At 49.8% G+C, this 16,717-nt stretch overlaps 1 protein-coding gene across 6 annotated transcripts in view; it reads right to left on the reverse strand.

Moving 5' to 3' along the window:
- The window catches only part of LOC119524866 (protein HIRA), a 90,840-nt gene that overhangs the window by 21,524 nt on the left and 52,599 nt on the right, over window positions 1-16,717 (reverse strand). For all 6 annotated transcript variants that reach the window (XM_037823518.1, XM_037823519.1, XM_037823520.1 and 3 more), the window contains 7 exons: window positions 12,896-13,100; window positions 12,585-12,689; window positions 3,804-3,952; window positions 1,882-2,043; window positions 1,472-1,530; window positions 1,150-1,255; window positions 35-157 (listed from right to left, as the gene is read on the reverse strand). In XM_037823518.1, the coding sequence (XP_037679446.1) occupies window positions 35-157; window positions 1,150-1,255; window positions 1,472-1,530; window positions 1,882-2,043; window positions 3,804-3,952; window positions 12,585-12,689; window positions 12,896-13,100 (909 nt within the window). The remainder of the gene's footprint in view (window positions 1-34; window positions 158-1,149; window positions 1,256-1,471; window positions 1,531-1,881; window positions 2,044-3,803; window positions 3,953-12,584; window positions 12,690-12,895; window positions 13,101-16,717) is intronic.

The raw sequence follows: 16,717 nt of genomic DNA on the forward strand, positions 1-16,717 counted from the left end.
GACGGGGGGTGGTGAGAGGACCCCAGCCACCTACTTGGGGGTGCGGCCTTGGATGATGGCCAGGGGCCCTGAGCACAGCATGGCATCCTGGGAGGGCAGGCTGCTCCGGAAGTCCGCGCACTGGGCCAGCGAGTCCTGCTTGTCCGAAACCAGGTTCCTGGGGTGGCAGAGAGAGTGCAGAGTTCAGGAAAACCAGGTCGAGCAAGGAGGCTGGGAAAGGGACGGCCCCTGCCCCCCCGACAGGCGGCCCCCAAGCCAGCCGCGGCTGAGGGACCCTGCACGCTAACAGGTGCCATGATGATGGCCTGCAGGACTACTGTTTCAGAGAGAGAAACACAGATAGTGAAGGTTGCCGAGAGGGCTCCTGGTGTGGACGTTTTGGCTCCTGATGACCACAGGAGCCCTGTGGGTGGGAGCTGTGGTCGGGGAGGCCCAGAGCTCATTGCCCAGGGGCCACCGAAAGCGGGAACACGGCACCCAGCCTTCCCGGGTGTCCAGGACACACCCCGGGCCCGGGTGCTAGACAGCTGTTGGTGGGTTTTTTTTGTTTCATTTTTTAAATTTAAGAATGAAATTTCCATGGGAGCGTAATGTTGTGCTTGGCAACTCTTCCTGGAAAAGAGCTGTGTTTGGTCCTAAAGGCCCAAAGGCGCAGGCTACACCTGCCACACGCTTCACACACTGTATTTCTGGGCTGAAAATCTTTGATTTTGAAATTCCAAAAATGTGTAGTGTATCCCTCTAAGTCACAGAGAAGCAGGAAGTGCCGCTCTGCGCCCACAAAGCCCTGGGTGACCGACAGGGCCAGCGAGGCCATGGGAAGCCGACCCCCCCACGGTGGCGAGGCCCCAGGGCCAGCTGGAACTGCACACCGGAGCATAACAATTCGCATGCGCCTGCTCCAGGAAGTTATCCCAGGACACAGCAGAAAAGAAGGGGTGTCCTTCATGCACATGCACCGTGGGCAGAGGCCGTGGGCCGGCCCACAGCCCCCTCGGGCACGCGGGGTGTGCACGGATGGGTCTGGGCCGCGTCCTCTCCAGCAGGCAGAGTCCGGCAGGGCTGAGCGACGGCCACCACCCAGGCCGAGGCTCAGGGCCGCTCGGACAGGCCCTCTCCCCGAAGCAGGCTGGGCGGGCGCAGGCTTACCACGTGGAGAGGGAGGGGTTGAAGCAGTAGGCCTTCCCGTCGGACAGGTTCATCACCGGGATCCCGTGCTGCGTCAGCAGGATCTGTGACACCGTCATGTCGCTTCCTGGGGACACTGCGGGGTGAGCTCCAGGCATGCACCCGTCAGGCCAGGGCTCACACTGGGGGAAGCGGACTGTGGCCCCCACTCCCGCCGAACTTGGTGCCCCCAGGAGGGAGACACCTCCCCATGGGGCCGCTGCACCGCCAGCCTCGTGGGGAGCCCCGGGTCACGGCCGAGCTGGGCTCCCACCCCCCGGCCCGGGGCGGCCGCTCCGGTTACCTGCCAGGACGGAGTGCAGAGACACTTCCTTCACCACCACCACCTGCTTGTGGACATCCCTGGGGGAGAGACAGGGCACCTCACCCTCCCGTCCAGGGCACGGCCACCACGCCCCACTGCCGGCCTGGGTGCAGTGGGGGGCTCCCTGGCAGAGGTCGCAGTGGGGGCTGGGTCATGGAGGTGCAGCCTCTCTGCCTCTGCTGCCCCCACCCGCAGCCAAGACCGCCTCCCCCGGTCACAAGGTCAGCTCCCCGCTCCTGCCCGGCACGGGCCACTGTCACACTGAGGCCCACGGGCCGGCCTTCTGCACCCTGCTCTGTGCCTGCCGTGAGGAGGCCGCCCAGGCGGGAGCTGAGGGGTCCTGGCCCGCCCGCCCCCGTCCCACCCCCGTGCCGTGCCTGAGTCCTCACCAGACCGAGAGCGTGGCGGCGGCCGTGAGCGCCATGACGAAGGGGCCCGTGCAGTGCAGGGTGGAGATGGGGGACGGCAGCAGGATGGGGGGCAGGAGGCGGCGCCCGCAGGCGGAGAACACCGACAGCGTCCTCTTCTCACAGGCGACGCACACCACGTCACTGCAACGGCACGGGGCTGCACGTGGGCAGGGGCAGAGGGCAGGGGCCCAGCAGGGCTGGCCGAGACGGGCTGGAGCGTGTGTCCCCCAGGGCCCCAGCCGTGCGCTCAGAGGCCTGCCCGGCTGGGGTGGGAGAGGCGAGCCCGCCCGGAGGGAGAGCATAATGGACACTGTCAAACACCTCTGCTCTCTGCAACCACCGGGCCCCCAGGGGTGCCTCTGCCCTCCCAGCGAGAGCCCCGGGAAGCCCCAGGCCCAGGCCCGGGTGGGGCAGGGGAGCAGCCTGGCCAAGGGAGCCCCTGATGTCTCGATTCTCCTGGCCGGTATCCGAGGTCCATGTGGGCAAGGCCACTCCCCACCGGGCTCAGAGAAAGGTCTGCCAAGGAAGGAGCCCTGCCAAATGTGTCTCCTACAGGAGTGTCGCCGTCATTGGGTCTTGGAAAAAGGGAGCAGCGAGAGAGACATTTTTGTTTACAAATGCGTGTCCTGAGAGCCCGCAGCAGGACCTGGCACAGGGAGCTCAGCTCTCGGCCACAGCCTTTCTGGAGCCAGCCCTCAGCGAAGGCCTGGGTGGGACAGCGCAGGGCGAGTGGTCCCCGGTCACTGATGGGAGGCGGGCTGGCTGCCACTGCCGCACGGGGCCAGGGGTGGAGGGGCCGCAGCGGCACCTCCCTGACGGTCACAGCACCGGGGCCTGGGCGTGCGGCCGGCCCGTCCCAAGGGGGAAGGCGAGGGTGGGGCAGAGTGGGGGGCTGCTTCTAGCAACAACACCGCAGACCACTCAGGGTCCATGGGAACCCTGATCTAACGGAGAGGCCAGGTGTCAGAGGGAGGTCCATAGAGCCCTTCCTCCACGCTCCCGGGGTGAGCCCATCCACACAGAGCCCTCTGAGGGTGTTACTAGTGAAGGCAGAGCCTATTTAGACCGACCCAGGCTGAGCCTGCCCCCACGAGCCGAGTCCTGTGAAGAGAGGAACCCAGACACAGTTGACGGAGCAGGAGGAGCCACGGGAGGGGGCAGCGGCCGAGCCCAGGAACCCCAAGCCCCGCAGCCAGCCAGCGCCTGAGCACCCGGGAGACGGCTGCCGAGACCGAGGCTCCAGAACCAAGAGATAAGACACCCACTGTGCGCTCGGTGTGCAGCCCGGCAGCCTGGCAAGCTAAGACGGCAGACGGTGTTTCTAAAGCGTTCACGTGTGACCTCACGACAAGTGATCAGGGGACTCTAAAATGACCGTGTCTAAGGTGATGACGTGGCAGCCCCCCGAGAGCATCTGCCACATGGTCCTACTGGGGCCACAGGCCTCCGCAGGAACTGGATGGGGATCCGGGGTCCCTTTCCAGGCAGCACACAGGGCACCAAGCTGCACGTGCCCCGAGACCCAGGGAAGACTCCAGGTCACCGAGCACCGAGTGAAGGGAGGGCTGGGTGGGCACCTGGGGGGCATCAGAATCCACCTGATTCCCTGGGGTCAGAGAAGGAACCAGCCCCAGGGCTCAGTCTGCATGGAGACTTCAGGAATCCTAGCAGACATGGGAATCTCATGACGGGGCCCAAACCCAGCTGGGGTGACCTGTGTGCCTCAGTTTCCCCATCAGTAACACAGGGACAGTCATGCTGACTCTGCTGGGGGTTGCAGGAGGGAGGTGATAAATGCACCTGCTCAGCAGGGCCATGGCCACGTCAGCGGCCCGGCTCAGAGAGCTCGGCCCAGCGTGCTCTGTTTCTGCCAACGCCACACGGCCGGCCCTCGCCCTCACCAGCTGCCGGCGGCGGTGAGGATCCTGCTGGTGAGCACCGTCTCCCACTCCTTCCCTTCTCGGTTGCACTTCAAGCGGCTCAGCTTCAGGGCCCCCAGGACCGTGGCTTCGTTCTCCACTTCGATGTACATGGAGGGGTCCGAGCTCACCTGGAGGGAGGAGAGTGCACACTAAGCGTCTCTGAGCGACAGCAGACCCATGCAGGCAGTGCGGGACCTTCTGATTAGATTATTTCCACGGAGATGTGGCCCCACCCATTCAAAGTGGGTCTTAATCAGTTTTCTGGAGTCCTTAAAAGAGCTCAGAGGGAGACAGAGAGAGAGAGCTGAGAGCCGACACAGACCCATACACTTAGACAGAAAACACCCAGAGACATTTCAGAGACAGCTGTTGAAACCAAAACCAAGAGAGAAGCTAAGAAATGAAATCCAGAGTTTGTCCTGGAGAAGGCAAGAGAGGACCCCGAGACGCTTAGAGAGAAACGTCCTGGGAGAAACAAGCAAGGATGCAGCGGAGCTGAGAGAGGAGTGAAGGAGGAAGCCCAGAGACATCTGGAGAAAGCCACGGAAACCAGACGCTAACCCAGGAGAGGCCCAGCAGACGCCGGCCAGACGCCTTCCCATGTGACAGGAAACCCAGATGCCACCGGCCTTTCCTCGGAGAAGGTATCATCCTGTTGATGCCTTAATTGGGACATTTTCATGGCCTTAGAACTCTAAATTCGCAATCTAATAAATCCCCATTGAAAAAGCCAATCCATTTCTGGTAAATTGCATTTTGACAGCTTGAGCAAACTGGAACAATTCTCATCATTCCCAACAGGAATCCTGTATATTTTAAGCCTTAACTTCCCATTCCCTGTCCCGACCCCATCCCCTGGTAACCTGTATTTTCGACCCTGACTCTTATGAGTTTGCTTATTCTAGTTATTTCGTGTCAGTGAGATCACACATTATCTGTCCTTCTACGTCTGGCTTACTTCACTCAACACGGTATCTTCAAGTTCCATCCACGTTGTTGCATGTAACAGGATTTCACTCCTTTTTACAGCTGAATAATAGTCTGTTGTGTGTATACGCCACATCTTGTTAATCTATTCATTGGCTGATGGACACTTGGGTAGCTTCTATATTTTGACAAGTGTGAATAATGCTGCTATGACCCTCGGTGTGCAAATATCTGAGGCACTAGTTTCAATTCTTTTGGGTCTATTTCTAAAGTAAGACCGCTGGGTCACAGGTAATCCGGAACCGCCCAACTGTCTTTGACAGCGGCTGCACCAGCCGTGATGAGTGTTCCTATTTCTCCACATCCTCTCCAACACTGTAACTTTCCATTTTTCCTTTTTTGAATAGCAGCCATTCTGTAGGGTGTGAAATGGTTTATCTCATTGAGATTGTGATTTGCATTTCCTTAACGGGGAATGAAGTTGAGCATCTTTTCATATACCTTTGGCCACGAGCATATCATCTTTCAAGAGATGTCTATTCGAGACGGATCTAAGATGGCGGCATAGAGAGGAGTGGAAGCTAAGCAGTCCCCCTGGAACAACTAACAAAAAACCAGAAACAACTAGTAAATAATCCAGAATAACTGCAAGGGGACAAACGTGACTGTCCGCTCATCATACGCCAACCTGAATTGGGAGGAATGCCCGAGATCACAGCATAAAATCTGTAAGTAAAACCTGCGGATCCAAATCGGGAGACCCCTGCCCCACAGCCCGAGCTACAAAGCCGCGTGGTGCCGGAGAGAAGCTTTCTCCCAGCAAGCGAATATAGCTCAGCTGAGCCCCAACTGGGGTTTTAATTAGTGAGTGTGAACTGCTCACTACGAGGTGTGAATCCCCAACAAATAGACAGAGGCTTTGGGTGATGACTGACCTTGGAGAGCCGGAAGGTCGCCTCGGACTAGCTCTGTTCTTTTTTTGACTCAGTGGAGAAAGCCTCAGCCATTTTCAGTTCCCAGTTCTGTGACCCAGACAGGAGTGTGGCACAGGCAGAGAGAGACCAATGACATACTAACGACCTCCCCCTAGGGCGTCTATCTTCTCTGAGAGGAAAGGCATGGGGCCCAGCTCTGCTACCTGCCTTTCATTCAGAATTCATGCCAGTCAAGAATTATTGGCTAATCTTTGCATCAGGCAGAGAGTGCCCCTGCACGGCCCCTCAGCGGAGGTCCTGGAAGATCACAGCTGAGAAGGGGGGCCCGCACGGAAAACCCAGGGACGCTATGTCAATGCCAGTGTTTTGTGGCTCAGCGACAGAAAATCTGTGGCAAAACTGAAATGAAGGTTTAGACTCTTGCAACAGCCTTGAATCTCCGGGAACACCTGGGAGGTTTGAATATTAAAGCTGCCCCGCCTCCCTGACCACCCAGACACACGCACCACGTTCAGGGCGGACGGCTCCAACAACACACCCAAACTGAGTTCACCAACTGAACCCCACAAAAATCATTTCCCCACACACCACAGAGACAGAGTTGGGGAGAACTGACTTGAGGGGTATAGGTGACTCGCAGACGCCATCTGCGACTTCTATTTCTGAAAAATTAGACTGGTATTTTTTTTTTTTTTTTTACAACTTGAAAGAACCCTATCAAGCAAAGCAAATGCCAAGAGGCCAAAAAACAACAGAAAATTTTAATGCATATGATAAAACCAGACGATATGGAGAACCCGATCCCAAACACCCAAATCAAAATATCAGAAGAGAGACAGTACTTGGCACAATTAATCAAACAATCACAATCGAGGAATGAAAACATGGCACAGGATATAAAAGACATGAAGAAGACCATGGAGCAGGATAAAAGGGACATAAAGAAGACCCTAGAAGAGCATAAAGAAAAAATTGCAAGATTAAATAAAAAAAATAGATCTTATGGAAATAAAAGGAATTGTTGGCCAAATTAAAAAGACTCTGGATACTCATAATACAAGATTAGAGGAAGCTGAACAACGACTCAGTGTCCCAGAGGACCACAGAACAGAAAATGAAAGAATAAAAGAAAGAATGGAGAAAAAAATATATTAAAAACGAAAAGGAAACATCCATACGGCGAGTCAATAGTCATAGCCATTTGTTAAATCCTAATTTCTCAGTTCCACCTCCTCCCCCTCATTTGAGCTTTCTCTCAATTTTCAGGGATATCTGGGCAACGACCACTGAGACATCGTCCTGCTGGGAAGGGGTGCCGACCTTATGGGGTAGAAGAAAGGACCGGATGATGTCCTCGGAGAGACCTCTAATGGCTTTCAAGACTGGGAAGTGGGAGTCCTCCAACCACGCTCTTCTTTGTCCAGATGGCTCTGGCTACTGGGGGCCCCTTACCCTTCCATACGGCCTTGCTGCTTGGCTTTTCCATTTTTGCAAAGGCGGGGTCTTGGGAATTTTGATTGGGAACACACTGCATTTGTAAACTGCACTGGGGAGAACTGACATTCTTAATGCTTGGTTTGACGATCCATGAACACAGAATGTCGTTCCATTTATTCAGGACTTTTTTCATTTCTTTCACCAATGTTTTGTAGTTCTCTGTGTACAAGTGCTTAACATCCTTAGGTAGATTTAATTTACTCCTAGATATTTGATTATTTTAGTTGCTACTGTAAATGGAATTTTTTTCTTGATTTCTTCTTCTAACTGTTCATTGCTTGTTTACAGAAACACTGGTGACTTGATCTGGCACCCCACCACTTTGCTGAATTCATTTATTACCTCTCATAGCTCTGTTGCAGATTTATCAGGATTTTCTGTATACAGGGTCACGCCATCTGCAAACAGATGCCCCTATCATGCTGAGGAAGTTTTCTTCTATTCTTACTTCTCTCAGTGTTTTTATCAAGGAGTGGTGGATTTTGCCAAATGCCTTTTCTGTGTCAATTGAGATGAACACCTGTTTTTCCCCTTCATTCTGTTAACGTGGTGTGTTACAAAATTGATTTTCTTGTGTTGAATCACCCTTGCAAACCTGGGATAATTCCCACTTGATCATGGTGTATAATTCTTTTAATGTGTTGTGGATTTGGTTTGCTAGTATTCTGTTGAGGATTTCTGCATCTAGATTCATAAAGGATACTGGCCTGCAATTTTCTTTTTTTTGTGGTATCTTTATCTGGCTTTGGTATGAGAGTGACATTGGCCTCGCAGAATAAATTAGGGAGTGTTCCCCCCTTCAATTTTTTGGAAGCGGTTAAGCAGGACCGGTGTTAATTTCTGGACAGTTTGGTAAAATTCTCCTGTGAAGCTTTACTTTGTTGGGAGGTTTCTGATTACTGATTCAGTCTCTATTAGTTATTGGTTGGTGAGATCTTCCTTCTCTTTTCGAGTCAGTGTAGGTAGTTCATGTATTTCTAAGAACTTGTCCTTTTCATTTAGGTTATTTAATCTGTTGGCATGCAGTTGTTACTCCCATCCTCTCATAATCCTTTTAATTTCAGTGGGCTCAGTAGTGATGTCCCCTTTTCATTTCTGAGTAGCCATCTGTGTCCTCTGTTTCTTTGCCTGTCTGGCTAAAGGTTTGTCAGTTTTCTTAGTCTTTTCAAAGAACCAACTTTTTGTTTTGTTGATTCCCTGTATTGTTTCTTTATTCTCTATTTCATTTATTTCTGCTCTAATCTTTGGAATTTCTTCCTACTGCTCACTTTGTGTTTAGTCGGCTCTTCTGCTTTCAGATCTTCCAAGTTTTGAGAATAGGTCTCTGAGTTGAGACCTTCCTTTTCGAAAGAGAAGAGCTATAAATTTTCCTCCCGGCACTGCCTTTGCTCCGGCCCATAGGTTTTGGTGTGCTGTATTTTCATTCTCATTCGCCTTAAGATAGTTCCTAATTTACCTTGTGGTTTCCTCTTTAGCCACAGGTTGTTTAACTGTATGTCTAAATTTGCATGTATTTGTGAATCTTCCATTTCTCCCTCTGTTACCAATTACTAATTTCATTCCATTGTGGTTGGAGAAGACATATCGTGTGTTTTCACTTTCTGAAACTTACTGAGCCTTGCTCTGTGAACTAACACGCAGTCTCTCCTGGAGAAGGGTCCCTGTGCACTAAAGAATGTGAGTTCTGCAGTTGTTGGGTGACGTGTTCCATTCATGTCAGTTAGGTCTAGCTGGTTTACAGCATCGTCCACATCTTGTATCATTTATTCATCTTCTGTTTAGATTTCCTATCCATCACTGAAAGAGTAATACTATTATTAATGTAGAATCGTCTATTTCTCCCTTCAAATATGTCAGTTTTTCCTTCATAGATTTTTGGGCTCTGCTGTTAGGAACATATATATTTACAATTGTTACATCTTGTAGAATCGACCCCTGTAACAGTGTATACTGATCGCCTTTGTCCCTCATACCTGTTTCTGACTTACAGTCAATTTTACCTGTTCCGGTCACTACTTGCATGGTGTATTTCTTTCCGTCCTTTTTCTTGTGTCTTTGAATTTAAGTTGAGTCTTTTGCAGACAGCATGTAGTTCTGTAAGGTTTTCTAGTCCATCCTGCCAGTCTCTGCCTTTCCATTGCGAGTTTAATCCATTTACATTTAGAGTCACTATCGGTAATGCAGGATTTTCCTTCACCACTTTGATATTAGGTCTTTGTAAGTCTTGTAACTTTTTGTCCCTCAATTCTTCAATTAATGCCTTTCATATTTATTTGATTTATTTCTATTGTGTCATATTGAGTCGCTTCTCATTTTTATCTGGATACATTTTTCATGTATTTTCCTTGTGCTTACCATGGGGTTAAAATTTAACATCCCAAATACTTAACAATCCTACTTGATTTGATACCAACTTGACTTCAACATCATAAACATATGCTGTTCGTATGTCCCTCCAACCTCCCACCATTTTATACTTGTTACAAATTATATCTTTATACACTGGACTCCCCAAACCATAGATATATCATTACTTTTTATGCAATTGCATTTTAACACCTGTAGAAAGTAACAAGTACAGTTACACATAAATAAAATACATTGTAACAGTATTGGAATTTATAATTATCCAAGTAGTTACCTTTAGCAGAGGTCTTTGTATCTTTATGCCACTTTGAACCACTGTCCGTGTCCTTTCCTTTTAGTCTGGAGAACTCCCTTTAGCATGGCTTGTAGGGCAGGTCTAGTGGTGACGAACTCCCTCAGCTTTTGTTTATCTGGGAAGGTCTTCATTTCCCCCTCATTTTTGAAAGAAAATCTCGTCAGGTATAAACTTCCTGCTTGGCAACTGTTTCTCTTTCAGCAGTTGAAGTATTTCAGCCCACTGCCTTCTTGCCTCCATGGTTTGGGTCTCCCTTGTGGGTAACATGCTGCTTTTCTCTTGCAGCTTTCAAAACTCTCTTCTTGTCCTTTGAATTAAGTTTGATCAGTATATGATGGAGTATAGTTTTCAAGTTTATACTGTTTGGTGCATTCTCCGGGCTTCCTAGATATGCATATTCATATTTTTTGCTAAGTTTGGGAAGTTTTCTATCACTGTTTCTTTGGCTATCCCTGCTGCCCCCTTCTCCCTTCCTTCTCTGTCTGGTACCCCAAATGTGAACACTGGTAGCTCGATGATATCCCAGAGATCCCTTAAGTTACTTTCACTTTTTGTAATTATTTTTTTCTTTCTGCTCCTCATCCTGACTCATCTTAATTGTCTTGTCTTCGAGTTTGCTGATTCTTTCTTCTGTCAGCCCTAATCTGCTATTGAAACCCTCCTGGGAATTTTTCTTTCCTGTTATTGTGGTCTTCAACTCCAGTCGTTCTGTTTAGTTCCCTTTTTTCGGGAAAAAATTCTATTCTTTTTGAGATTTTCATATTATTCATTCCTTGTTTTCTTGATATCTTTAGTTTTTTCTCTTTATTTTCCTTCACATCCTCGACCATGCTGAAGAGCATTTTCTTAGTCTTTGTCGAGTATGTTCACAGCCTGGCCTTTTTTGTTGATGTTTTCTGGTTTTTCATCTTCTTCTTTTGTTGGACCATCTTTTCCTGTTTCTCTGTCTTCTAATCTTTGTTGTACACTGTACCTTTTACTACTTAAAAATGTTAACTTTGGGATTTACTCCCGGAGACGTCTGTTTCTCAGGTTTGTGACCAGCTGGTGACACGGCAGATTTTCCAGAGTGTCAGCCCTCCTAGCATGGTCAGCCCGAGGAGAATGCAAAGTGCAGGGCCCTCCCTGCCTTTCCTGGGCCTGTGCTGGGGTGGCCTTAGGGGTTCCCCTGTCTGCAGGCGTCTGGGTGCCCCTGCTCCCTCTCCCAGGGGTTCCACCGCAGGACTCAGAGCAGGTGAGCCTTTGCCCCAGGCTATCCGCCTCAGTTGTTCCTTACATCACTCTCATTTCCTGAAGCTGCTTTTGCTTGGAGGGCAAATTCTGGGTGGGGGACACAGTGCAGCAGAACTTCCAAGCCAGTGTTTCCCAGCGGGAACCAGGCCAGGGACCCACAAGGGGAGTGCTGGCTCCAGATGGCCCTGGGGGGGTGAGGGGCGGCCAAGGTGAGCCCCCGGAGCTGCTCTCTCAACCTGCCTGGCCAGTGCAGCCCTCCAGGTGTCCTCACAGCGCTGAGGCAGCACCGTCACTGGACTCCTCTGTGCCTCGGTGAGGAGCAGACTGGCACGACGGCCACCTCAGAGCCGGGCTCCCAGTGATCTGAAGTAACTAAGCAAAAACAGTGATCACTGATTGGCCTGTGCTCACCCTGGGACTTGGGAAGTGGATTTTTATGTCCATTTCTGACAGCTGGAAGCCATGGCTGGGACCGGATCCCACTGATGCCTGTGGGAAAGTGGGGGCTGGGCAGTGGTAACTGCCACACGGAGAGAGCCATTTGCTAGGATTTATCCTAACTGTTGGCCTCTTCCTCCTGCTCTTCCCTGGACGCTGCCAGGGATCTGCCGGACTCAGGAGTTTTAAAATTGTTGATTCAGACAGTTCCCTGCTATAGAGACTGATGCCTGGAGAGTCCTCCTCTGCCATTTTCCCACTGTCCCACACCACCACGGAGGGAGCTGAGGCAGGGCACGTGTGAGCTGAAGAGCGTGTCTGAGCACTGCTGCCCACGGAGGCCTCTGCACGCTGCAGCCACAGGAACAAAACGCGTGTTCGGCCTCCTTCCTCTATACCTGGCTCAGGGGACTCATGGCTGGGAAGGCCTGAGGCCTGCTCTCCTGAGCCCTTGGACAACCGGCCCGGCCTGGAGCTGCACGTGGCCGGCAGTGGGGCCCAGGGTGTCCTGTGGGCAGGACGCTGAGCTGAGGGGAAGCATGCACTGAGGCACTGAGGCTGGACCAAGTGGCCGGTGGGCCCTGGTCATGAAGGATTATCACTCGCAAGAGCGTCTAGACAGGCACATGTTTGCAGGCGTCTCCTCCGAGCTCCAGGGGAGCCCTGATGACGACTCAGCGCTGGGCACTGAGAAGCAGGCAAGGCCAGCAGGACAGGCACGGGCAGCAGGCACCCCAGGTGGCTCCAGGGAGTAGAGAAGCAGAGATCAGAGGAGGTGTGAGCAGGGATGCCTGAGACGGGACAGGAGAGACACCAGGCCTGGCCACACAGAGGAAGTGCCCTGGGACGGCAAGGGCAATGCCATGGAGGGGCAAGAGGTGGGGTGTGGGGAGGCTCTGGGGCGAGACTAGTGATCCTGGTAAACCTTGGTGGTTGCCGTGACCAGCTATAGCTGAAACTTCCCTGGAAAACACTCCCTAGAGCCGGTGACAAGTCACGGCTTATACGGGGGTGGGGGGACAGTGTGTGCACACACCTGTGACATCAGGGGCAGGGTCCAGTGCTCACCTGCAGGGTGAATGCTCGCTGGGGGCCTGGAATCGGCAGCTTCAGGGCAAGTGCTGGTGCAGACAGACAAAAGGCGTCCTTCTCCACAGTCAGGGCAGCCGGAGACTGCAAGAGCCAGAAACCCCGTGAACCCGGCTGCAGCCCGACGGGGCAGCACTGAGTGAGGGAGGGCACCTGTGACCAGGGCACTGCCAGGGGACCGCAAGGGGGAAGGCGCCGAGGAGCACTGCAGCGACCCCCACTTCACAGCTCAGGGGTTCCTGGCAGGCGGGAGGGACCCCCTCCCACGGGCCCGCAGGCCGGCCGCTCACCTGGACGGACAGGGGCAGGGGCACGAGGCGTGAGTCCTTCCGCGGCCGCCCCTTCTTCTTCTTCTCGACGGTCTCTGCCTCGAGCTCGAGCTTCCGCTTGGACAGAGAGGAGGACTTGGGCAGCGGGACCTTGTCGTCGCTGTCACTGCTGCTCTCCAGGGGGTCCCGGAGCCGCGCCTCCCTCACGAGGCTCTGCTCCTTCAGCCTGCAGACACACACCGCAGCTCTCCCATAAACCGACAGCGTTACAATGACTCCGAAAACCCTTCTCATCCCCCAACGCGGATAAACAGAAAAAGCAGGGGAAGAGTTCTGATTCCCTCTCCACTGTCACTCCTGTCTCCATAATAAGAATGGTGAAAAACTGAAAATCAACACATCTTCCTGGAGCCATCAGAGAACTGAGGGTACAGGGCAAACCGCTGACCCCAGACTGAGGAGGCGGGACAATGAAGAGGTCACAGCACTTGGGACACACGCCCCTCGCGTGTGACGGGTCAGGACCACTGCGATGATGACCGACACATCGGGGAGGGTGAGCGCGAATGAGGGGAGAGTTACACTCCCGGGGCCCAGCTCTGAGACGGCCACCAGGCTTTCATTAGGCTTATCTCAGGAGCTGCACTAAGGAATCACAGGTGAAGACAGAGGAAAAATCCCCACATGCCAGGGCAGGGGAGGGGAAGTAGCCACTCTGGAACATGCCCAGGGAGTCCTCTCTCCCTAAGACGGTCAGCCCTCCAGGGGAATGTTTTACCAAAGCCTTCTCACCTGGGGAAGGGCTAGTAGCCACCAGCAGCCCCCTGCCCCCCACCTCCCCACCTTCCTGCCCCACAGATGGGGAGGAACGAAAAGGCCGGGAAACTCTCAAGGCTCAGAGTCTACAGAGAGCCTACAGAATGTGCAAAAATATTTAGAAACCATATGTTTGATAAGGGTTTACTATCCAAAATTTTAAAAGACCACAACTCAACAACAAAGACAAACAACCCAATTTAAAAAACAGGCAAAGGACTCGAATAGACATTTCTCCAAAGATATTCAAATGGCCAATAAGCACATGAGAAGATGCTCAATATCATTAGTCATTAGGGAAATGCAAATCAAATCCATAATGAGATATCATATTACACCTGCCAGGATGGATATAATAATAATAATGATTTAAAATGATTTAAAATTGTGATTAAAAATTTTTTAATAATGATTTAAAAAATGGGCAAAGGACTTAAATAGACATTTCTCCAAAGATATTCAAATGGCCAATAAGCACATGAGAAGATCAGGAAAAAACCGAAGTTGTCCACTTTTACCACTCTTACTCAATATCATGCTAGAAGTCCTAGCTAGAGCAATCAGGCAAGAAAAAACAAATAAAAGGCATCCACATAGGAAAGGAAGAAGTAAAATGTCACTTGTTAAAGATGACACGATACTATACTTAGAAAGTTCTAAAAAATCTATGACAAATCTATTAGAGCTAATAAATGACTTCAGCAAAATGGTGGGATCAACATGCAAAAATCAGTAGTGTTTCTATACACTTGTAATGAGCACTATCAGGAGGAAATTAAGAAAAAATAATCCTATTTACAACAGAAACTACACAAATCAAGTATCTAGGAATAAACTTAACGAAGGATATAAAGGATCTGTACTCAGAAAACTACAAAACATTGCTAAAAGAAATCAAAGAAGACCTAAATAAATGGAAGGGTATTTCGTGTTCATGGATTAGAAGATTAAATATTGTTAAGATGTCAATTCTACCCAAACTGATTTACAGATTCAACACAATCCCAATCAAAATTCCAACGGCCTACTTTGAAGAAAAGGAAAAGCCAATTATCAAATTTATTTGGAAGGGCAAGGGGCTCTGAATGGCCAAAAACATGTTGAAATAAGAATGAAGTTGGAGGACTCACACCTCCTGACTTTGAAGCACATTACAAAGCTACAGTGGTCAAAACAGCATGGTACTGGCATAAAGACAGACACTGATCAGCTGAAGTAAACTGAGAGTTCAAAAATAGAAACATGCATTTATGGTCAACTGATTTTCAACAAGGCAGCCAAGTGCACTCACCTGGGACAGAACAGTCTCTTCAACAAATGGTGCTGGGAGACCTGGAAATCCATACCCAAAAGAATGGAAGAGGAGCCCTAACTCAAACCTTATACAAAACTTAACTCAAAATGGATCAAAGACCTAAATATAAGAAACAGGACCATAAAACTCCTAGGAGAAAACATAGGGAAACATCTTCAAGATCTTGTGGTAGGCAGAGGTTTCTTAGACTTAACACCCAAAACAGAAGCATGAAATATTGAAAAAATATTGAAAATATTGAAAAATAGAAAAATAGATAAATGGGACCTCCTCAAAACCAACACCTTTTGTGCATCAAAGGACTTTGGCAAAATGGTGAAAAGCAGCCTGTTCAATGGGAGAAAATATCTGATACGGGTTTAAAAACTAGAATATATAAAGAAATCCTACAACTCAACCACAAAAAGAGAAACAATCCAATTCAAAAATGGGCAAAAGACTTGAATAGACATTTTTCCAAAGAGGAAATACAAACGGCTAAAAATCACATGAAAAGATGCTCAACATCACTATCAGGGAAATGCAAATCAAAACCACAATGATATATCATTTCATACCTACTAGAATGGCCATTATTAAAAAAACAAAACAAAACAAAACAAAACAAAAACAAAAAACAAAACCAGAAAACTACAACATTGGAGAGGACGTGGAGAAATAAGGACGCTTAAAATTTCCCTCTTAGGAAACTGGAAAGAGCCGTAAGTTTGTATCTTAAAGTAGACAGAAGAAAACAATAAACATTACGGCACAAATCAGTGAAATTGAGAAAATCCACAAAACCAAAAGCTGGTTCTCTGAAAAGATCAATAAAACTGATAAAGCACTAGACAGGCTGCCCAAGGATAAAAAGAGAGAGGACTCAGATTACTAACATGGAAATGCAGAGGGGCCATCACTACCGACCCCACAGACACTGGAAGGTTGAGGGAGGAAGACGCTGAGCTCTCTACACCCTTGGGTGAAACGGACACTTCCTTGAGAGACGCGACCCAAGAAAACTCATAAAGGGAAACAGATCATCCAAACAGGCTTACAGCTATTAATGAAAATGAATTAGCAATTAACAATCTTCCAAAAAGGAAGCACCAGACCCAGGTCATTTCAATGATGAACGGCATCAGACATTTGAGGAAGAAATGATTTCAATTCTTTAAAATCTCTTCCAGAAAGCAGAAGCACAGGGAACACTTCCTAACTCATTCTATGAGGTCAGCATCACCCTAATACCAAAACCAGATGAAGACACCACAAGAAAGGAAGACTACAGACCAGTGTCTCTCATGAATGAAAGTCCTCAACAAAATACTAGCATATCAAATCCAACAATGTACAAGAAGAATTATATACCACATCCAAGTAAGATTCAGTCTAGGTATGCAAGTCTGGTTCCGTATTTGAGAATCAATGAATGCAAACCATCACACCAAGAGGTTGAAGAAAAAAAATCATATGATCATATCAACAGATGCAGAAAACTCATTTGACACAATCAAGGGATGTCCCCTCTCGTCACGCCCAGTCTGAAGAGCAACAACACTGTCCTGAGGTCTCGGCTAACGGGGTCAGACATTCAGATTGGGGCAGAAGAAACACAAATGTCTTTGCTCACAGATGACATGATGTCTATGTAGAAAATCCCAAAGGATTGACAGAATAGTACCTGGAACTAATAAGTGGTCATGTCAGGGTTGCAAGATGCAAAGTTACTA

The sequence above is a fragment of the Choloepus didactylus genome, assembly GCF_015220235.1.
Source record: "Choloepus didactylus isolate mChoDid1 chromosome 23 unlocalized genomic scaffold, mChoDid1.pri SUPER_23_unloc1, whole genome shotgun sequence".
Classification (NCBI taxonomy): domain Eukaryota; kingdom Metazoa; phylum Chordata; class Mammalia; order Pilosa; family Megalonychidae; genus Choloepus; species Choloepus didactylus.